The 25192-nt window shown below is 27.2% G+C and overlaps 1 protein-coding gene across 1 annotated transcript; it reads left to right on the forward strand.

Annotated features, from left to right (window-relative positions):
* Positions 1-3072: 3072 nt before the first annotated feature.
* Positions 3073-20231, forward strand: LOC145843983 (E3 ubiquitin-protein ligase Midline-1-like). Its single transcript, XM_082951286.1, has 14 exons — positions 3073-3351; positions 4907-5591; positions 8161-8437; positions 9986-10105; positions 11149-11244; positions 11714-11821; positions 12272-12423; positions 12975-13099; positions 13386-13606; positions 14873-15005; positions 17461-17630; positions 18175-18284; positions 19142-19221; positions 19504-20231. Exons 1-14 carry the CDS (start codon positions 3336-3338, stop codon positions 19686-19688), a joined length of 2478 nt encoding a protein of 825 aa, XP_082807412.1. The 5' UTR covers positions 3073-3335; the 3' UTR covers positions 19689-20231.
* Positions 20232-25192: the final 4961 nt, after the last annotated feature.

The raw sequence follows: 25192 nt of genomic DNA on the forward strand, positions 1-25192 counted from the left end.
TACGAATAGTTAATTTTAAACTTTAATATACACTTAACAAACCTTTATCTTATTTTTTGAGTAAAAGTGATATGTGAGGTTATTTAAGTACCAAATAAAATACGTTTTCTTACAAAAAGTTTGATGGTTTTAATAAAAATTTACTCTAGTTCACTAAAAGCTTTATAGCAGGTCCGTCACTTTAAGTTTCAAATGCATTAAAGTAATTAAGACATCTGCTTTATTGTTTTTGTATAAACAATTGTGATAGTACTAGCTAGAAAATCAGATAACAAGCTCTCTGTAGACTGAAACTAGAGTTTTGCTTTAATTACAGTTTATTGAATGACAAAAAAAGCGCTCAAAATATTTGGTTCTAGGACCTGTGCACGAAAAAAACCTTTCGATTATCGCACACCAAATACCTTTTAACGTCTTGTTAAGTTAATTGTAACTAATCAGTGAGTCGTGACAAAAGAAAACTAAACTAATCTACTTATACAGCTAATCACTGTGCAGGGTCATGGCACTAAACTGTTGCGAGCTAAATTTACACTTTATGTTTAATCCATGAACGATTACAACTTTGGTTAAACTAATTTTTATGAAACAAAAGGTGAGTTTGTTAATCGACTTCTCCTTTTAATTTAGAATCACCTACTTTTTGGCGTATACTAAGTGTATTTAAAGTAGTACTTTAATTTAAATTTTTACTTTACCAGTGTCGAACCAATTTAGACACATTTGAGTTTTTATTAATGATTTATGTAAAACCTAAGATAAACTCTCTTATAAAATGTTTTAAATGAAGAAGATTCTACAGTTAATTTTGAAAATTTCAGTTTGTAAAACAATGAAAAGTACATTTTTTTACAAAGTAAAACGTAGTATTTGTAGTTCAACAACTATAATACGTAGTTTACTACATACTTGTGTGTTATTAAAAAGTTATAGTCTTGGTGAAAAACAAAAAAAAATATTTTATATTTAAAAAAAAAATAAAAAACAGATAAAATTCTACAGACAATACATACTAATATAAATATTAACTGCATTGTTAAATTTGTATTAATTATAAAATTGTTTATTTCTTCTGCAATAAGCATAAAACTATTGACTTTGATTTAGTTTAGACATTTCTTCTGCTTTATATGGGAATTATTTGTAAATATTTCTCAATTTCCTTTTGATTAAATTATATTTTATATATTTTTTTTAATGTTTTCTTTGTTTTTGCCGTTATAAACAAAAGCAATTTTTATAAAAACAATTTATTTATTGTTTTTCTAAACTAAGTACTTGTTTACGTCAGAAAAACTAATCAATTAATCGATCACTTAATACACAAATATTTTTGCGAAGACTTATAATTAGCTTTAATAAGTAAGGAAGTTTATCAAAATAACTAAAAAAATCTCTTATAAAGTGTAACGTTTAAAAGAGTATCTAATATAAAGATAATGTAAACATGCTTATGTTTAATTTTTTAAATATAAAGTATAAGGTTTTGATTTAAAACTTTAGGTGTAAAATCAGTAAAATAATATCGCAAATTAAAAAACAAGTTTTACTTACTAACAGTATTAAAATTAAAAATAAATTATTTTTCCTTTACTCAAATTGTAATGTTTTTACGTTGAATTTCAAATATTCTTGTGTATACATAATAGCATAAGTTCATAAAAAAGCTGCGGTAGTTAAACATAAAAACTGTATACAAAAAAACATTTATACTTAAAACAGCAGTTAGCATGAAATGCATAAAATTATCTACAAAATAGTTTCATTACAACAAAATTCGATGGTGTTCCTTAAAAACATCAACGAGCAAGTTTTGATTAACACAAAACTGCTCTTGAACGAGATAAAAATAACTGATTAAGCGCTGGCGTTTTATTTGCCAGCAAACAAACTCTCAAGTTCTCGCGAGTTCTGAACGTTTACGAAATGATTAATTGTCATTCGACAGAGCGAGAGTTGGCAGTTTTTTTGGTAAGTAGAAAAAAGTGTAAGTGAAATAAAAACATATTACAACTTTTCTTTGTTTCTTTTTAAATTCTTAACTATGTTTACAAATCCTAACGAAAGACGCATAATCAGTTTGAAATCAATTTAAAATACTAACTTTAATCAGTTTTTTATACTAGTTATGTGTATTTCAAGCATTTAATTTTTTTTCTTAAACTTAAAAAATGTTTTAACAAAACAGTACAACAAACTATTCTAGCGCATATCTATCAGCATAGCAGCAAGCAAGTCTAAGAAGTGATTAATTGCCGTCCGACTGCGAGACAGGCGAGAATTAGCAGTTTGGTTGATAATAAGAAAAAAGCGTGCGTTCGCTCAAGGCGATGGTCACGCGTGGGCGCGCACGACTGCATTTGTTGATAAACATTCCCCATTCGTAGGTTGAGCGTTGGCCGCGCACAGGTGCTTAGAAATTAGTTTGATGTGTATTAGAACTAATGTGCAATTAGTGTGTACGTTTGTATATATGTTTTGTTTTAGAATAGGTGAAAACTTTGTAGTATGTGTTGCAATTTTAAATTGAGCATTCTTGAAGTTTGGATAGAATTATTAAGACGGCACAGGTGTTTAGCGGTACAATAGTGAGCACGGTAGGTGTTAATATTAACGCTTAGTTAGTGTTTCTATTTTTAGTTGTATGTTACGTTGTGTAAATAGTAGAAACAACGTAATGTTCATACTGAGAATTGATTGATTATTTAACGGTTACAAAAGTAAGGCTTGAAAAATGAAAACCTAATATATATTGAGCTACAACTACAAATGTTAAATTATTTAGTATTTATTTTTTGCGAAAGTTTAGGTCGTATTTTGTGTTATGTAGAAACTTACGTACTTTTTCATTGGCGAGTAATAGGTTTTAAAATGATTTTTGGAGAAAGTTTGCATTTAAAATAAAACTAATACAAACTCAAAGTTATAAATAGCTTTTTATCAACTGTTACTTTTTTAAAATTAACAATCTACTTATCTAATTGTTTGTTTAAGTTTTTAACAACTATGAAAAAAATATAATTTTTTGTTATTACAAAAAAACTTTCTAAAGGTTTTTTTTCCAGACATCTATTAAAATTCTCCATAAGGATTAACAACAACTCAACAACTCAAAACACAAATTTCAAGAACATTTTTACCCCTTTTAAAAATAGCTATTACAGAACAATTGTGACGTCATAAAAGTAAACACACATTCTCTTGAGCTTTTTCAAGTGCCTCTCATGTTTTATTTCAGAAAGCACTGAACGAATTCGTATCTGTCTGGAACTTTAAAAGTCTTGAAAAAATAAAAAAGTTTTCAAAACTTTGTATCAATACTAGAAACGGTTACTATGCACCAAACCTACAGTGAGTTTGAATTATTTATTTTATTTTTATTCCGGGTACAGCTGTAAGACGTTATTGATTTTCATAGTCGTCGTTTTTAAATTATTAAAACAAGTCTTATAGTAGTATTTTCATATTAAACTATTTTTTAAATTAAATAACTTGAATCTAACTTGAAGTTGTGTTGGTATTAATCGAATTCTTTATTTAAGTGTAAATACCTTGAATTGTTATTTTAGTACAAATAGAGAAACTTATGTCTTAAAAAAACTGCAAATAATTTTAGCGTAAAATCAGATAACATTACAAAAGTTAATTTATTTCTTTCAAATTATTTATTTATTTCATTGTCCTACTCTAAAAAAACTACACTTAAAACTTTCAGACTTCTGAATTTAAGTTTTTGCAATTTTTTTTTCTGTTTTCATAAATTCAAACCGCCGAAGTCTTGCAAGATGAGTTTAAACAAACTTTTAAAAAAGTTTAAATCGTATCACAAGTACAAGCAGAGATCGGTTTTATTCAAAAAATTAAATCATCCGTAAACACTATGCTTCGACGGACTTAAATTTATTTATTTATTTTCTGACTTGCTTCAGTTCATACCAGTGCAAGAAGCAAGGCGATGTTATTATTTGGACAAGTTTATAAAACAAATTAAACTTTTTGTCTTAGTCAGCTTTTATCGCTTTAAAAGCTTTTTTTTCAATTCTAAAATTATTTTTTGATATATCGTGGTGTTTGAACTTTAAATTTTAGGCTTTTGAGAATTTAGTGCAAAGTTCACAATCTAAGAAACTTTTGTACAGAGTAAATAAAGGTTTTGTTGTATAAAAGTTTGTTTTTAAGGTCTATCTTGTTTGTATTTATGATTAAAATATACTTAAACTTTGAAAACTCTGTAAATACTTGTCGGACCTTAAAGGAATATAAATACAAAAAATGTGTTTTTCATTAAAATAATATATTCATGTATATATTGTTTAGCATTCTAAACCAGTTTTTATTTAAACAATTTCAACATTTTGTTTATTTTAACAATGTAATGTTTTGTATTATAAAATGTAAAAAAATAAAAGTGAAAGTTTAAAATTGCAACAAATTTAAAACTACTTATTTGACGGCAGTTTTTCAATTTAATATCCTGGTAAACCGCTAATAAACCAATAAAACTTCACAAATCTGATAAAATATATTAGACTTACAAAATATCTTAAAAATTTTAATTTAATAAATCATAACATATCTTAGCAATGTTATAAAAATAACTAAATTTTAAACTTCAATTTAGCCAATTTAGTCGGTTTTTTTTCTTTTACAAGCTATTACGATTAATCACAATAAAAGCTCAATTGTAAACATTTTTAGAATGTTAGATACTCAGCTTTTAGTTTTTTTTACATATTTTGCTTTTAGCTGCTGACACTCAAATTTATTCAATTACAAATCGTGTAGTTTTTTCTATAACAGTTTCAATTGTGTAAAATCTTTACACTTTTATTCAAAATAACTTTTTATATCTTAATATTAATTATTATTATTTAGGAAATAAATATTAATTTTACTTAATATTTAGACGGAAGGAAAACTCAGATGAGTCAGCCAAGCATCTACAAAATTGCTCCCCCGAAAAACCCCTTCATAGCAACCCACCACAACAAACCCTACAATACTTCAACCCTGCCCCCTCACCGCTACGAGGCCGGTTTCCATGACAACAAGCCCCCGCCCCAGATCATCCGGCCCAAGCCCCTGTACCCGCAGAAACTCTCGCCCCTCCCCACCTCCGCCCCCCACAACCGGGACTCCACCAGCGACGGCTCGCTTAGCAACGCAACCCCCTCCTTCGACAGGGGTTCGTCACTAGGGCGCGCCTCGGACACCAACTCTTTTTGCGGCCCGTCGCCGGGCAGCGAGGGCTCAAAAATCCCCGAAAGTGATAATATTTGTTGCAGTTGCCAGGGGGTTATTAACGACGAGCCAGGGGCGCTCTCTCTGCCCTCTTGTGGACATTTTGTTTGCGGGTTGTGCGTCGACAAGATGGTCCCCATGTACGACGGTTGCCATGGCGACGAGGAGAAACTGGCGGTTTTGAGCTGCCCCGCGTGCAATCTACCCTTTTCGCTGGACGTCAGGCAGCACCGCGGCTACAAGGACGGTTATGACGTCACGAGAAAAGACTATGACGTCTCGAGCGGTAACTATGACGTCACAAGCTTGGAACTCAAGAAGGGCTTGGACTTGAACGCCCATAACACTTTGTTAGTTTTTAGTTGAATTGTTTATTTTTTACTGTTTACTGTTAACTTTTAATATGATTGTGATTAGCAAAAGTGAATATATATTTAGACAAATAAATTTGTTTAAAGATATAAAGTTAAATTCACTACTAACTTTAAATTTATAATTTTTGTAAAAATGTGAGTTTTGTCGAAGCTTTTTAGTTTAATGTAGTTTAGTTGATGCATAACTTTTTTTCATAAAATAGTATGTAATGTTTCTTTTGAACTAAAAAAAAGCTGCTGAGGTTTACTATTCATTATAAAGTTAAAACCTTAAAAACAAATCTTACAAATTTTCTAATTTAGTTTCATAATTAACAACTGTTTGATACAACTATACATATATTTAATTAAAGTTGTTTTTCGTTAAAAAAACACCTGACGTATATTTAAATAGTTGATGAAGCCTTTAAAATACCGAAAATAATTACAAAAATGTTAGTTTTGGTTAATGCCTAATTAAAAAGAAACTGGTGTAACTTACATTAAATGAACAATTACCGGGTAATCATTCATTACTAGTTTAATCATTTTCAAAATGTTTGCTGTTTATAATTGACATTTGAGAATACATTATTAGTAAAAATCGTTTTTTTTTTGTAGTTACTGCAAATGTTTGTAGTAAATCAAAATAGATAGAAATAATAGAAGCAAATCAATTTTTCTTCTAAAACGTATGTTTATTTTGTTAAAAAAATAAAGTTTGATGTAAAGCTCACAAAAAAAAGTTGAATATCAGTAAAAAATATTTTTTGAACTTGATTTTTTAGCCACATTTTAATTCAGTTTTATGTCTATAGATTTTAGATAATAGTATGTTATTTTTATCAATTTTAACACATCATTATAGTTTATCATGCAAATTTTCACACAAAATACCAGGTTTAGATTTCGCCAAATAAATTGTTTTCTATTGTATGATTGCACGGTCCGAATTATTCACGACAAAAAAGTATGAACATTTTCTCGTTAAACACTGTACTTAAAAATAAATCGGGAAAAAACTGAACTTTTGCAACATCGTCGCAGTTAAACTTTTTTTTCAGCTAAAAAAACTGACGGGGCTGTTTAGTTTTCAACACAATAACAAAAAAACTATTATTGAAAATTGGTCTTAAATGTATATAAGAAAAACTACACTTTGAAAAATAATATGTTCCTGTTTTAAAATGGTGACGTTTTTGTCTTACTTTTCGACTTAAAAGTTTTGCGTACCACAGCAAAAATTCAAAAATAGAAACTTCGTCTCATCAAACACCGTGCTTAAGTAAAAATCATAAAAAAACACAATCCTTAAAATCTTGCTTACAAACTGTTTCTTCAGTTAAAAGGGTTAAGGGGTTGTTTATTTTTTGGCACAAATGCGTATCATAGCGAAAATCCAAAAATATAAAGATTTTCTCATTAAACAATGTACTTGAAAATGAATAAGTTTAAGTAGAACTTTCGCGTTCAAACTGTTTCTTGAGCTTTTATTCACAAAACCCTTGTTTACACTTTGACACAAAAGTCGCATCACAGCACGCGAATGTTTGTTATTGTAGTTGTCAGCTACAATTTTGTTGCAGAAGTCTGATATAAAAATCCTGAAGTTTCGTGTCTGGCCGGTGCACCCGCTGCGTGGGTGGTCTCGTTTCTCCCTGCTTTGAAGCCGCTCACTTTGCAGATGATTGTTGCAATTGTGAATTATTTTTTGTGAACACTGTTTAATGTGTGTGTGTGTAACATTGTGGCACTTTTTCCTGGTTTAATATTTGTGAGTTTCGTTTGTAAGTGTGAAAGTTATGTGCGACTGTATATGAAAACTTGCTTCTAAGCCGCTTATTTTTGAATAATTGTTGTGATTGTTTGAGTTTTATTTTTTTGTTAAGGTATGCGCTTAACATTCTAGTAGTTCTTTGTTATGTCTTTTTTAAAACCTAAATGTTTAAAACATAAAAATAGAAACTTTGAATATATTGTACAATTATTAGTTATTTGATGTTGCAAGTTTTTAAATTAAAGGTTTAACTCAAAAACTAAGTACGCATAAAGATTTCTAGTTTTATAGTTTTTTTATACGACAAAACTTATCAAATTGATATTAGTTTAAAATATTTAATATCAAGCAAGAAAAACAATCTATCATCGCGGTTGATTGATTAAAATTTTAGTAGTTCTTTGAAGTTGCTAGTTGTTTTTGATGCATGGACTGCACGTTTTATGGCCAAAAATTAATTAAAATGAAATATGTCAGTGCTAATTGCCTTATAAGTTTTTTATTTACATATTGTAAAATTAATTTATTTTGAATTGGGAGCTATTGTTATATCAACTTTGACCTTGAAACTAACTTATATATTTTTACTTATTAATCTTACATAAACGTATAGAGAAATAGTTTTTCTAATTAATCAAATTATTACCCATTACGTTGGTGTATATATACTACAACTTATTATAATCAAACAAAAAAAAGTTATATAAGATTTCAATTTTTTTTTAATACCTGTGAGTTGAATACCAACTGGATTAAAAACATTTCATAAACTCAAAAAAAAAAATTCAGCACCCAATCAGAAGCAAGCATCAACGAGTCCCACCAATCGGAAGCTCACGAGTGCCAGTTTTGCGACGAGGTCGTCACGGCAACGCACCTGTGCCTCACCTGCCGCGTGCTCTACTGCCACCAGTGTCTCAAAACCACCCACCCCAACAAAATCCCCTTCAACCAGCACAAGATGCGCAGGATACGTAACGATGACGTCACGAATGATGTTATGGAAGAACTGACGTCACGAGCGGAAGACAACGTGATGACGTTGAGCTGCTACAATCATGCTGACGTCAGTTTTACTTTTTAGCTAAGTTTTTTAAACGTTTCTATTAAAGTAATTTTTTAAATGTTAATTTTTAATTTTTCCGTTTTAGTTTACTTTAAACAATTTTAAAACTATTTTTTAAAAGTTTGTAAACAGATGAAGTACTGTAAGAAATAATTTGATTATAAAAGGTAAATTTTAAGGTTTAAATATCCTTAAAAATGTGAGATTTTTTCGAAAAACATTAGAATAAAGCTAAAATGAAAGACCGTTTATTTAAAAACATTAGTGAAAGTGTTTTCAATTAACTTTAAATAGTATTAAAAGCTATTAAAATCGTTTAACACAAGCTAAAAGAATTTTTGAAATGCTTTTTACCGCATTACAACTTTGTTTTCTCTAATGAAGTCGAAAATTCCTTTTAACAGAAAAAAAACTTTACAAACCTTTATTCAGTAGGACCGCTGTTGCCTTAACGTAAATAAAAAGCTCAGCACAACAGCACGGAGAGCGCCGCAACACAAAATCAATCAAAGATAGAAATCGTAAATAAACAAGGCTCAACGCGCTTTTAAACGTTGAAAAAAAAATCCGACCCGCCGCGAACTGAACACGTCTCGGTGAAAAAAATCTGCCCGCATTTTAAGTCGAAGCTTGCCCGCATTTCAAGTTGAATTCAATTCGCTCTGCTGCGTGCTTGCTGGGTGAAATTTTGTCGGCATTTGCACAGCTGCGCGCGTGGATGTTTATTGAGAGTTGGTGTGTGCCTAAGTGCAAATTAAATGACTCACCTCTTTGCGACTTGTTCGAATGAGATCTTTTGTAAACAAGGAAAAGGTTTTAGAGAAGCTTTAATTGGTAATTGATTGGTACAGGCTTAATGTTTTAATACTTTCGCAAGCACAAATGTGTACTTAAAAGATAGCTTGAAAGTTATTTAAACAAAAATGTAAAAAGGTTATTATGTTAAACAATGTTTTACACTGTGTGTTCAACTAGTAAGTAAAATTATTTTTTATCTTTTACGACTTTGTTCATTATCAAACATAAATATGTCTACGTAAAAAGTAAAACAATTGTGAATATAAAAATTAAGCATGACACAAAGTAAAACAAGCCTGTTTTAAATTAATACTTAAACTTGTTTTAGTCAAACTCATTGAAAGTCATTTTGTTTTCTTTCATTAGAATAGTTTACTTTTATAATGTTTTGCAAAAGCTTCTAAGTCATCGAGTGCACAAAAAAGTTATTTATTCGTAGCTCGTATAGAATAACAAGATTAAATGAGATATACGTAAATTTAATATTGTAAAATTGTTCCAGCCCTCGCATATCTGCCAATTAAATCTCCATTTGTGCCTGTGTGTGTATTTGCTAATGACATATGTACTTCTTAACGAAAAAATCACCCTATGCTATTTCTTATTTGAAGCAAGTTCACTTTTCACAAATGTGCTTTTATTTAGACATATGATAGTTCTGCATGAACATTTTAGTTAATAAAAATAAGTTTAATCTAGCTTTAAATAAAATGAATTGTTGATTAAAAAGTAAAGTAAAACATAACACAGAAGTCTGCTGAGATTTATTGCACGAAATGTGACCTCATTCTCTGCAAAAATTGTGGACTGTCCCCGAAACACGACGGCCACAAAATGACCAACTTGCAGGAATGGTCCCGAAACAAGAAGGTTATTTTTGTTTCTGAAGTTTATAAACTACCTTTGAAAAGTGTTTTATTAAACATGTTTTACCAAAGTAACACAAAGAAAAACTAAATATTACCTTAGTTATATTTAATAGAAAAAAAATATATATAGCAATTTAAACTTCTTATTGGAAGACTTAGGTTTAAAAGTATTAAACTTACTTGTTTTGTAGTAAAAAAAGAGGTAATTGATTTGTTTGTTTACATAAGAAATTAGTTTTACATATAAGAAAATCTTTAACATGATTAAAACTTAATTAATCTTTTGTGAGTTTTTAGCAACAACAACAACATTTATTAATAATACTTTTTTTAAATAAAAATGTTCTCAACACTTTAAATTAAAAATTCGCCCATTAGTTGACCACGAAAACAGCTTTATACTCGTCAACATTATTTTTAAATAGATCGGCTTGCGTATTTGTATTGTAAACACGCTCATGTTCGCTAAACTAAAACAATTAAAAATCTTTTCACACTCGGTTAGAATTTAACGGTTTGGTTAGAAGAAAGCTTGACAAAACTTATGCGGTTCGTTTTGCATGTGAGAAATCCTTATTGACAAGTGCTAAACATTACAAGCGTCTGTGTGTAAAACAATAATTGATTGATTTAATTTTAATTAAGTTTTGTAAAAACAAACGCTGGTACACAAAAGTCTAAAATTTTAAAAAAATAAACGCAGTTTGTTTTGTACGTATACAATAACTTCATCTGAATACATATTCAAAATAAAGTTAATACTGATAACTACATATTAAAGTTTTTCACTTAAAGAAACAGTTATAGCTGTCTTAAAATTTAAACAACAAACAAAAGTTATTAAGGATTAAGTAATTTTTTTAGTTATCATACATAGTTTTTTTCAAGTTTCTTAAACTAATACTTTCAATTAAACAAAATTGACTGAGGTGAATTTTCATGGTACAACAAACAAGTTTATACTTTCTATAATTTCTTTTGTTGATAACTAAATGTAGCTCTTTTATTTTTAACTTTATACTTTATTTTTAAACAAACTTTCAGACCAGTATTGATAGAAAGATCACAGTTGCTGCAAATTTAAGAAACGACCTCAATAGAATACAGAAAGGATTAAATGATTCCTACAAAAAAGTACAGGTAAAAAATACAATATTATAGTTTAACTCAAGCACTATTTTAATAGTTAAGTTATAAAACTTACAATATTATGAAGTACAATTATTTTATTTTAAGCAGTTATTTTTGTATATGATATACGAAAATGTTGCTTTTATAATTACTATCATTTTAAACTGTCAATCATTTATAAACGATCCATTAAAAGCTGATCAATATGTTTAAAATTAACTTATTAGAAGTAGCACAACTGTAAGTTAGAAGCAGCGAATCTAACTTTAGTCTATGAGAGCATATTGCTTTTACAACATCATTTTTAAAATGCCAATCAATTAAAAACGATCCATTAAAAACTATTATAAACTTAGCTTCGCCTTTTTTAAGTTGCTATTCTTAAATGCATGCTGAAATTTCTCTTTAAAAAACTAGATTTCAGTTTTTGATAACAATTTAAACCGTCAATATGTTAATAAAAATAAAATTTATTTAGGAAACAGCAGAAAACCATGAAAGGAAACTTGAAAAGGAAAGGGAAATTTTGATCGGAATCATCAATGACAAGTTCGATGCGATGAACATGAAAGTTCGAGAAGCTAAGGTGAGATCGACTAAATAAAATAAAATATTTTAAAATTTGGTTAGAAAAAAAAAAAAAATTAAATTAGTATGTAAAATATATAGATAAATTTAGGTAGGTAATTTATAAAACAAAACATTAAAAAAAATATTTCCGATCAAATAAAGTACTGTAAATTATTATTAATATTTGTAATTAAAAAAATCCCAATTTAAAAATGTTTTGGTGGTTTGAATAGTCTCATTTTTTCAATTTACTAAAGTTTTAATTTTCTTATAGACATTTGTAGAAAAGTTCTTTTTTTTAATTAATATATTTACCTGTTTATTAATGTAATACAAAATTACCACTAGTTAAAGTCTAGTAAAACGTTTTAAGTCTAAAGTTATTGTTAGTGTACAACTTCTATCAACTGTTTAAACTACTGTTAAATATTTCAGCACTCGTACAAACATAAACTTTTTTCAACAGGAGTCAAAATTAAACTACCTGTCTGAAGAGGCAGCTTACGTTAGTGATGTTATGGAAAACGTAACAGCTACAATACAACAAACCAAAAGAAAAAACTACCAACTACAACATCAACACATTTCTCCGAATATGAACAAAATGACTTTCAACAAGTTAGTAATACATTTATAGACTTTGTTATGCTACTTTATAGAAACTCTTAAATTCAATAAAGCTTTATGTTTTTATGAGCTCTCTAATTTACATGTAAAAAAAATTAGTCATAGAAAAAACTTTCTCACAGAAACTATTTTTATTTCATAAGTTGTTTTTCATGACTAATTGTTTTTGCAATCAAGCTAAGTAACTAAAATCTGTATTAAGTAAAACTGTTCAACAAACAACAAATTACTTTAGTTCAAAACTAATTTTGATTGTAGTAGATGTCAAACTTAAATGTCAAGTTAACTTTTTCATATAAACTATGTTCATGCATGAATATCTTTAATGAAATTTAAGTTTCATTTGTAAATTTATACTGATGTTTTAAACTCTGTGTAACAAAAATTTGAAGTTTTTTTAGGACATTTAATATTATACTCCAGATTATAAGTTAAAACATACACTTCAACTATAAGTTAAAACATACATTTAAACTATAAGTTAAAACATACAGAAAACAGTTCTAAACTCAATAAAAGTTACTAAAACAATAAACTTTCAGGTTGGACGAATCAATTAAAAAGGCGAATGAAGTGAAAAACACCAAATTCGATATCAGAATCACCAATTTTTTTGTTGACTTCACTCGCGAAAGATCGCTTCTTGAAAACATAAGAATCGTTCAGCGTTGGTTTTTAGCTTATTATCCGAATTAGCTACTTAACAGCATAGCATCAAAAAACTGTATTCTTCTTAGTTTATGATTATTAGAACATTTTTTAAAAACTTTTTACAAGATGAAAAATAACGCATACAGTAAACAACACGGAACCAGGTTATTTTCAAATCCAGCAAAACATAAAAAATTAAAACTATTTCAAATTCAATGACGTATTCAGTAAAAATAAAAATTAAATAAAATATAAAGCTTCACCTTATAGTATAAAGAACAAACATAAGCGTACTGTTTTAGCTCCCCCCTCGCCGAAAATCCAGGAGCATCTGTGCTCTCAGAGCCACGACAAGATCACGTTGCAGTGGAGCGAGTCACATGACACGAGTTTGAACCAATCGCGATCGAGCATCGACAGCAACCAGCCAATGAGGAGCGAGTCTGCGTTGTACGAGGTTCACTACGCCATCGACAGCTCGTTCGCGGTGAATTCCCAGAAGAGAAACCAGAATAACTGGATGGTAAGATCTTTTGCCTTTTGATATTATTACTTCAAGGAAAAGCGGAAGTTTTTGAAATATGCATTTGTATAAGTAAATGGTTAAAGTTGCGTGAATATCACTTCATGTTTGTTTAAATGAAAAAAAAATCAGTTAATTAATTTGTATAAACCATATCAGTAAATGAATAAAGCTATTTGAGATTATTTTTAGTTGTATGTTTCTTATTTGATGTGTACTTTATCTTTAGTTTTGAAGCAGTTATGAATCAAGATCTTTTAATTTTCTATCTTTAATAGTACAGCCTTTTAAGCACGCAAAATTAAGCAGTAACTTTAAAGCACTGTTTTTTTAAATTCGGCAAATTCTATAGTTTAAAGTTTATATATAAAGATTTTTTTATGTACAGCTAATTCCGTATAATTAATTTAGAATAAAGTTTACCATTGTAACTGATTAGGTGTTACCAAACATAAAACTAAAGTCTTATACATTATCTTAATATACACAAGTTTTATATTTTGAGTGTTTATTTCTAATTACGTTTTGTCAAACAATTTGACACATACGTAAACTTTTCATGCAAACTAATAACTTCAAAATATTAAAGCTAATTTTATAAAAACTCAGGTATTGACGAATATCAAAACAAGGAATTACACATTGTTTTCATGTGTAACAATTTTAATTCTTGTTTAATATTTAAACAATTTTACATACAAAAGACACTTTATGTAAATTAATAGCTACGAAGTATCAAAAACTAATTTCATAAAAAACTCAGGTATTACCTAATAAAAATACAAGGAGTATCATAGCTTATTAAGATGTAACAATTTTGCACTATAAATTTTTAATTACAGTTTATTTTGTAATTTCGTGTAATATAAGTTTGAAAATGCAATTTTAAAATATTAAAACTAGTTTTATAAAAACTTAGGTGTTGCCTGATATAAATGCAAGTAACTACAAAGTATGTTTATATGTAGCTTTATATGATACTTTGAATGTTTTATATGAATTTGTATGAATATTTAATGCTAGTAAGTTTTATAGTTTCGTTTCAAGTTTAACGTGTAATTTAAAGATATTGAAGCTAATTTCATAAAAACTCAGGTATTGCCGAAAGAACACGTCTTTTTAAAAGACATAAAAGCTAATAATTACAAAATATATTTATATGTAACAACCTTATACTTTGAATGTTTAGTACTTTGTATATTCGATTTAAACTCAATGAGACAGTTGTAATTTAAAGACGTTGAAGCTGATTTTATGAAAACTCAGATATTGCCGAACATAAAAGCGAGGAATTACACAGTTCACGGATTACAGAGTGGTACGCGGTACCTGTTCGTAGTGAGGGCAATAAACAAGGCAGGGTCCTCATACAGCGACGTCGTCTCAGTAAAAACACTCGGTTTGTCGAAATGTGTTGGTGTTTAAATTTAAATTTAGAAAGTTAAACTTTTATGCTACAAAAAATAAAAAGATAGTTAACTAAATATTGCTTACTTTTTGTTTTAAATAATTTAGTTTGCAAATGATTTAGTTATTTTAAATAAACACTCGAAATTTTAGTTAGAGTTAATCTTTCAAAGTTGGTCACTTTAAAAGTTCTTAATTATTTTACTCACTTTTGCTATTTTATTATATATTTGAGCTTAGCGTTAGAATGGATATACAAAAGTATTAACTAAAAATTTTGTTAGTATCATAAAGGCCTAATTTTTTACTTAATGTCTGAATAAATACAAAGTAACAAAAACTAATTTATTTTTTATTCAGAATAGGGTATCATTATTCAGCTGTGTTTTTACTGGTTTTATTGATTGAAACAACTCATGTAATTCAATACTCATGGCTTATTACTCTAATGCAAATATTCAATAAAGTTTTGGAAGAAGTTTAAGCATAAAATTCCAAACAAACCAAAATCTGAGAAACCGTTGTGAAATGTTTATTAGGCTCCTAACACCTTGTGTACAAACAAAATAACACAGAAAGCTTTGTGTCTGAAATTAAACTTCAGAAGTGGCTTGGCGTTTCCAATAAACAGAAAATGGAAAGCAAATAAAAAGAGTTTGAGGCATGTGAAATTTTTGAAAAGTGTGAAGTTCACTCTTTGTGTTGAATTGACGGTAAATATTTGCTGAGTATGGAACCAGCCTACTACTTAAACAAAATAAATGCACAAAATGTTTGAACAAAATAATCACACGTATGAATGCTTTATTATAATTGATATCAAGTTGTGAAATGCGTCTGGAAGTGTGGTTTCTGAACACGTTGTAAAATTTTTATTCCATTTTTTTTTTGTTTGAGTATAGATTTGTATGTCTAAGTTTTGAACTTAAAAATGAGTAATTGATTTTAAGGTGTTACATAACAAATGTGCTACCTACAAATAGAAAGAACGCTAAACCAAGCATTTTCTATTAATAAGCGTTTAAGTAAAATACTGTTTGTTTATTTATTTTTTACTTTAAAAAGCTAAAGAAAATGTTAAACTTGTTAGTAATCGGAAGTGATTTTATTTCTTAAGCACATTTTTTAGTTTTCAAACTTAGAGTGGCAAAAGTACAAAATAAACAAGGTGAAAAAAATAAAATTTCACCTTAAACTATTTAAACTTAAAAAAGAAAATCTAAAAAATTAAAACACCTTTAACAGAATTTTATTTATAATTATGTAACTTGTTTTAAATCAAACAATTTAAAGTTCTCGACTTAAATGTCTTTAAGGAAACATTATGGAGTCCTATATGCAAGTATAGGAGTGAAACATTGTTTTGTTTGTAATAAACTGTTAAAATAAATATTGAATTTTATTTATAAAAGTTTTGTTTTACCCTAGTCGTAGTTTTAAACAAGAATAAATATTTACTTTTTCGGCCATTTCAAACGGCTTTAGTTTTCGAAAATATTTGCAATGCTAATGCAGGCTATTAAAAACGTTTAGTTTGTTTTAATTCACTGAACCGTTGTTTAAACTTTGCAGTAATATTCTGTTCATATTTTTATATTTATTTACACACCATGATCTTATATGTATATTAAAGTACGATTTTCATTTTGTTTGACAGTTGTGGTCATAGAAATGACTTGTGTGTTTCTTTTAAGTTAATATCGAATTTAATCGATTGTTCTGCTGTTATTGAGCTTAAAATTAGTTTTACACACTTTTAAAATATAAATAGATTATCTCGAAGTAATAAACATTCATCAACTTTAAAATTTTGATAGTCTTGTCCAAATACAATGTTTCTCATTCATCACAAATGTTGAACAGTAGCATGCGGTTGCTAAACTATTTAAAACTTTCTGATAAGTCCTTATGAATAAGAGATTAATTATTTAATCTTGTTTTCTCGAAAAAAGCGTTGAATTACGGTGATTTCTTGCACTAAAAGGTTTAACTTGTTTACGGTTTAAAACAAATATTTTGAATTTTCTACTAACCGTTAACAAAAAAAAAATTATTCTAACCTAACAAGTAGTCATTTTAACTGACTTCAGCAAAGCTGGGACATTTTTACACTCAATAAGCACAAAACTGCTCACCAACTGCAGCAAACATTAGTCCGTGTGATTCGTCCTTGATACGCACCATCAGTCCATGTCTGCGTCGCATGTACAAAATTGTTATGTATCTGAATATCTAATTTTAAAAGTTGCTGAAAACCTTCAACTAGCAGAAAGCACGTTTAGAAACAGTTTTAGAAAAAGTCTGAGAAAGTTCGAAGTCCCCTCTATAGTTTTTGGATGAATAGTCGTAATAGGGGCGAAACCAGGTTTCAGACTGTTTTTTGATGGTAGTGCGGTACAGTCTAATTTTTGCTTTAACCTAAAATTAACTTTGAATGAAAATTTCAGGATCACCGTTTCGGTTCGACCAGAAGTTGTTGAAAAACAGCAAGAAGCTGCGAATAACGAATTACGGGTACACCTGCGTCGTTACGTCATCGCTTAGCAACAAGAATGACGTCACACCTTCATGCATCACCGGAGATGTTTCTATAGAAACCGGGAGACATTACTGGGAGGTAAAATTTTGTTATATCACTTTTTGCAGATGAGGTTTTATTTATACTAATTAAAATAAATTTAGTTTAAGTAGTTTATAAATATATTTCCAAAAAATCTAATACTGTTCAGTGTAAACAACTCATTGTATTTGTCTATAAATGGTTTTTATAGTAAGTTGTTTTAAGTTTTTAGTACAAAGGATACGATAATTTGCCAAGAACTTTTAAAGTCAGTATCTAAAAAAGTATAAAATAAAAAGGAAATCGACTTAAAGATAGCTTTTTCTTTCAATTGAAATTTGATTAAAACTCACAAAAGATATTGTGCACAGTAAATTCAATCTTTTTTACATTACTGTGCGTACTGTGAGAAACATAAAAAAGTAAATTTAATTAAACTTAGAATGATTTTTTTTACTTGTGATTAAGGTAATAAAAATTAAAATAAATCGTCAATACAATAATCTGTACTTTACTTAACTTCTACTAGTATATCAGTTAACATCATACACTTGTAAACTTTCTAAAAATATACTTTATTTTAAATCTCTATGCTTTGCAGGTAGTAGTTTGCCAGTCAACTTTCTATTCGTTAGGGGTCGCATGTATAGAAGATTTTTCTGTCGCTGACCTGACTAAAGGGAGCTTTTTCGAGTCGTGGACTTTGTCGAGGTAAGTTTGAAAAAAAAAAACGAATAAAATATTGTACACGAACATGATTGATTAAAAGAAGTTTTTCTTTTTATCAACTACATATAGCAATATTTTCTTAGTTGAAGTATGGTAATTAGTTCTAAAATTTAAAATACAAAACTGTAATTTTACTAAAAATATTTTTTAACAAAATAAGAAATATTTTAAACTATTTTCGTGCTGAATAACTAAAAGATATGACTACTACGTTAATGTGTTGATTTTTATTTTGAAAATGTTAATAAAAGTACTATTTGAACTAATTTAAACATTTTCTAATATTTTAGAAATTAAGTTTATTTGTTTTAACTATTAAATACAATTCAAGAAAGTAAATTAATTTAAACCTATAGGTAATTTATTAAGTAAAAGAAGCTCACAAAAACAAAATTAAACACTGTTTTTGTTTAATCATAACAATGTAAAAACAACTGGTACTAGTCTCAGCTAACCGCATAAAAAATAACTTGCTTTTTTAAAAACATAATGAATTTTGAGCTGTTTTTATGTTTGAAAATATTGAGTAATTTTTTATACAAGTTTTTATAATTAGTATTATACGCTGTTATTTTTGCTGGTTTTGTTTTTTAATCATTTGCAATCGGATTTTTTGTTTTTGAAATTATGTAAATATTTTTTTAAATACTTGTTCCAGACTTAGTAAGCTAGTTTGTATTGAGAAGTTTTTCATTAATTTGACTTATTACAAAACTTTAGTGTTGACTTTTTAACAAGACTAATTAAACTTATCAAAACTTTATGATGCATAAATGTTACTAATGTATTTAAAATTTGTTTATAAAGCAATAACTTTACATGATCTACATGATCTACAGAAAAATGTCTGTTTGGACGGCAAAAACCAACAAGATTGAGACAATTTTGAATGTTCCGATTCCATTTCCAAAGAAAATAGGTAGAAAACTAATTAACAATTTATCATAATAATACTTACGTTCTATTGTTTTAAACTCAAACACACTTGAACTTAAACTTTGAAAAAAAATTGTTTTTACAGTCTAAGTGTTAAAGTAATACTTTAATTAACACACTATTTTATTAAACATATTACACAAGCTTTTAGAAAAAAATAGTTTTTTTTTTAGTTCAAAACAAAATAAGTTTAAAGTAATCCTTTTTAATTTACAAATAAAATGTATGCTTGTTTTTATAAATAAAATGCAAAATAAATTTACAGGAGTCCTATTTGAATATGAAGCCGGCAGGATATTGTTGTTCGACGGCGCCACTGGTCGCCTCATGCACACTTTCAATGCAGGGAAATTCCCGAGACCGGTACGACCTTTCTTCACAATAAAGAACAAGAGCCTGACGATAAACACCGGAATTTTCGTCCCTGATCATTTGCAGACCAATTTCTGAACTTTGAACTTTATAAAATAAAAAAATTATCAGATGTATTTTTGAATTTATTAAATATGTTTAAAAAAATTACATGCTTGAAAATTCTCCTTATTTTTTAACAACGTAACTTACAAAGACTTGTGTATTTTTTCTATTTTTGTCTCCAAAACGTTTTAAATCAAATATTTTCCATTTTTGGTAATGAAGCAAAAAAAAAAGCTGCAGTTTTTGATCAGAACATTTACAAACTATTCAAACAATTTAAAGCTGTTCACAGTCGTTCGTCAGCATTAGAATTGTTTGAGATACAAACATTAATGAGAGTTGTAAGTTTTTAATAAAAACACATTTGTCTTTAATATTGTGAAGTTGCGGTTGAAACTACGTGAAAATTTTCGTAATTAGTGTCTTTATTCATTTTGATTAATTGAACATAAGTTTTTTAGGCTGCCACTATTTAAATATTTTCAAGTCCTATATTTACAGCTACTTTCTAAAAAATACAATTAATTTTACTTTGTGCCGTTTTTAAATTTTTTAAATATATTTCTTAGACTTATGTATACTACACAATTTTTTTTAGAAAATCAATTTGATTGATTATAATACCATGAGTTTTTATGCTTTTTTAGTATGAGAAAATACTTTAATAAGTCACATGATTTTGATTTGTTTTAACTTAAGCTTTTGTTGAATTAAACGTTTTGTGAAATTTTATGTGAATGAGGGACAGCAATTAAAATATTTTCCCTTTTAATTTATCTTATGTTGCTGCACTTTTTTAGTATATATATATATATATTTTAAAGAAAGTTAAATTATTTCTATAAATGTCATTTATTAATTCCAGTTTTGAAAAAAATCACAAGTTTTTTTTTAATGTGTATTAACTTGTTGTTTTGCTATTGTTAATGGTAGATTTTATTAAACTTATATAAAAACCGTTATAAAATTATTAATTTATGCTATGATTATAAATTAATTTAAAATAATTTATTTCTAACAATTAATGTGCCGAGAAACTTTTTTAAACCTTACAACATAGAGAAAGAGCTTTTATTTTTTTTTTAGCAAACTTAATACAAATGTTTCTTAATACTTTTATAAAACAAACTTTGTTTAAAAAAATATATACTAAACAAGATTTTCTTTACTACTTAAATTTTTAAAAGTGTGATATAAAAGTATTAAAATTAAGAACATGGGTTGGCAAACTACAGTCCGCGAGCCAGATGCGGCCCTAAAAGTAGATTTTTTAAATAGTAATAAGAAAAGTTTTTGTGGTTAAAACTTAAATTAGGTTCGTAGTTTAATAATAAATCGTTACTAGTGCTCTTCTATTGCATTTTTTAATCACATATTTGGTTTGCAAAAATAACTGCAGCTTTTTTCGAGCAGTTCCTAAAGGGTGCGCCTTTACATAAAAGATATTTTATTTTTCATATATAAACGGTAATAAAATAATAAAACTTAATCTCTATCCTTAACTTATTTTAAGATGATTTTGAAGTAATTCTATAAAAAATTTTAGCAATATAGTATCATTAGAGATAATTAGTTCCTAATAGTAGCAATTTTGTTTGTATAAACCAAGTTTTTCGTTTTGTAGCAATATTATTTTATTTAGTTAAAGCTAATAAAAGTATACTAAATGCTTGAAGACCATTGCTTTAAACATAGATTAAATTTATTTTTTTGGAATTAAAAAAAGTTAAGCACCTAAAAAGTAATTTGGTTTTATTGTACAATACAAGTGTTCAATTACGTTTATTAGTACGAACTCAGGTTCACTACCAAAGTGCAGATCTTTAGGTACGATGCTTTGTAACAGTTGTACCGGAATATCTACCCTTAGGAAACTTAATTGAATACCTGCATTACTCTTGCTCACCTTTAGTGTTTGAGCACTGCACATTTTTGTCCAGTCAGAGACTTTTATATACACTGATGATATTTTATCTTTTTGTTACGAATACTCTTATCAAGTAAGAAACTATGACATTCATGCATAAACTTTTATTTAACAAAAAAAAAAGTATTTAGACAAATAGTATCTAAAAACCTTAAAAAAAAATAACTTTAATAGTTTGAATTACAAAATGATGTAAGATGATTTTGTTTATATAAATAAACTGTATTTCTAAGAATAGTCACGTGTAAAAAAGTTTAGTTAAAAAACGCAACTACAAAATATTTATTTTAAAATCCTTGGTAGTAAAAAAAAATTAAACTAATATTTCTAAAATTTAAAGCGTATTAGATAAAAGAAGCAATTTTATTTATAGTATTAAAACAGAAACACTTAATTAAACAAGAAAACTAATATCTGCTTAATTCACACAACAGTCTGATAAATGTTTTGCTTGGAAATGTCAGTTGGTAGTCGAAAGCTTGAGTAAATATTTTCCTGTGTGTTCGATCTGAACTGATTGTCTTGACGGGGTTTCACAAATCGTGAATAAAATATACAGGAAGTTAACACAACAGCTAGAATTGCGAAGATTGCCGTCGTGGTAGCTGCGACTATTATCCCAATTTGAGATGAGTCTGAAACCATCTTAGGATTTTGATATATTAAATTAAGTTATGACTTATTGATAAAGCTGTTTCAAAAGTATCAGTTTAAAATTTATTTTCGTGGTAGTCATTTTTAAATAACAAAAGAATGTAATTATTTATTTTTTTTGCATGTACTACTCGTCATTAAAAGTACCTACTTTTTACACTTTCGTAACTTTATGGGATATTACTTTAACACTACCAACTAAATTCTTTAAAGCTTTAAAAACAATGAAAATTTTAGGGTTTGGCACTGTTTTTAAGCAAAATTTTATTAAGTAAAATTTACTTTCATCGTTGACAAAAATACTTAGTTGAAAAATAATTTAGAACGCTAGTTTAAATACTTAGTTTATGTATTTTACAAAATTATTAGTCAAAATGTTGTTTATAAACATAAAACTGGTGACTAAAAATTATAAAAACTTGTTTAAAATAACTTTGAAATAAAACTATGTAAGAAAAACTAAATAAAAACGAAAAAGTTGAATTTTAGCTGATTGCAAATAAATTTTAACTTTTTAACATTTACTTAACCTTAAAGGTGTGCCTCACGACATATCCGCTACTTTTTACAACTTTAAGCTAGAAATGTATCAATATATACATAAAAAAAAAACTATTAAAGCAAAATCTAAACCAAGAATAACTAACATTTTATACTCAATGACTACTCTTAAATAAAAGGATTGTAGGACAAATAATGTGTGATCTTGTTTTTAAAATAGTTTCATTGTTTTGTTTATGAAATGCTGTTTAGTTTATTTTGCACAATTCAAATCCAATGAACCAAGAATTTACACTGACCAAACACAAACAGAAAAAATACAATCAATATTCACTTTTCAATAAGAATTTTTAGGAAAAATACACACAATACCATAACAAAAAAGTAATGGAAAAACAAATTATTTAACGAGCGAAATTTACTTTTACTATACATATTATAGTTTAAATTATTTTAAAATTAACTTTTAGTTATTTGTTTTTTTTTAAGATGGTTTAAAACTTCTAAAACAATGACAAAAAAAATTAGTTTGATTTTTATAAATTTTTATTGATTAATTGAAACTAAGTTTACTTAAATTCTAAAATACTAAAAAAATAGTTTAACTATTGCATAGTGTAATTTATTGCTTTAAAGTTTTTTTTTTAATGATATAGAATCATTAAATTTTTTATTATAACTCAAAGATTTCAACAACTTTTAACAAAATTAAAACAACAAAGTTAATTCTGATCAAGTTTTCAATAACTAACTATTTTTTAACTAATTTTAGAACTTCTTTATTGATATATTTCAATTTGTTTTGTAAACTTTTAAATTAAAATAAGTTGGCAAACATTTGTTTTTAATGTTTATTCTATCATAAAAAAACAAACCCTAAAACAACGAATAAATAACTTTAGTATCATTTATAAAATTTTAAGTTTTAACAAATGTTTTTGTCAACTTATGTTAATATAAATTTGAAAACCTAAGTTAATCAAATAAAAACTATATCTTGTTTTGTTGTTTGCTTACCCCTGAACTAACAAACTGAAGAGATAAATTCTAAAAAGAATACAAAAAAGCAAGTTTTGGTACCAATTAAGAGAAAGAGCTGAAAAAATCTAATTTTAGAACTTGGTAGTAAATCAAGTAGAAAAGCGATTAGTAAACTTTTGAAAGCTGATGAGTTTCTAATTAGTCTTAAAACCACATAGATGGCAAAATTACTATAAGTGACTTGTATTTATAAAAAAGATTTAAATTAGTTATCTTTTAAGTTAAAACTGCAGTTTTGTGAAGTTTTGTTTTACAAACAAAACAAAAAGGTTATAATATCCGTTAAAAATATTATCTTTTATGCTATTAACTGCTCTAGAGTTTAAAAACTTAACAAAAATGTAGTCTAATTATTACATAAATATAATTTAAGCATGTGGTTAAACAATAATTTTAGTTTTCTAGACTGTAAAACCATCTTTTATTATTGATTTATTGTTTTTGAAACTTATTTTTAGACTTATATGCCAATTGCATCCCTCAACAGCATACTTTTATAAACTTTGTTAATTAAAACCTAATATTAACAATTAAGTAACTTTTGTGTACTTTCTTTAATAGTTATTGTATCAAAATAACAAGTATATAAGTAAAAAAAAAATTAGTTTAAAAATCTCATTTAGTTTTAAAAACATTTAATCTGGTATTAACTTGCTGTGATTAATCTATTTGATTAATAGGGTGATTAAAAAGCCGGTTAATATTTTATGATTGATCAGTTAATGTTAGATAGTTTTGTTAAATAACACAACTAATGACCAAAATGAATTTTGATTTGAAAGTTAAACGTTATTTTTTTAGTTAGTTTAAGGATTTAGATTATTAAAATCTAAAGTTGTACAAAATGTTTTATAGCTTTCTCGTCAAAAAAACTAGTTTTTATTTTCTCTACAAAAAAACTGAAGTCTGTTCTTTAACTAGCTATGCTTTTAATTATTTTTTCAATCGAAATAATTTTATTGAACCTTGTTTAGTTATTTTTTTCATGGTTGTTAGGACATCGCAAAACTTTAAGATTCGACTTGTCAAACAAATTTAAACAACAAAAAGGTTTTGGACCTGCGTATAAATCATTTCAGTTTTCCTTATTCAAAGTCTGAAATCAGATATACTTACTTTACTAACGAATGACTGTGTTAAGCAAACATGTTTGCAAGCAGTTACTTTTATTTCTTACATTAATAGAAAAAACAAGTTTTAGTCAAGTTACTAATTGATAAACAAATATTTTGTTTATAAACGGGGTTGAGTCAAGGTTTTGCAGATAGGGCTAGTTTTTGTTTTGTTGTAAATCAAGTCTGTCTATGGTTGTTGATTATTTCTAAAACTATTGACTCAACAGTTACCATAGTTTGTGGTTTATAAGTTGTGAGAACTAGGTTTTGATTAAATACTGCATTGAAGTTGTTTTTGT

Source organism: Thalia democratica, chromosome 9 (genome assembly GCF_965202585.1).
Source record: "Thalia democratica chromosome 9, ktThaDemo2.hap1.1, whole genome shotgun sequence".
NCBI lineage: Eukaryota > Metazoa > Chordata > Thaliacea > Salpida > Salpidae > Thalia > Thalia democratica.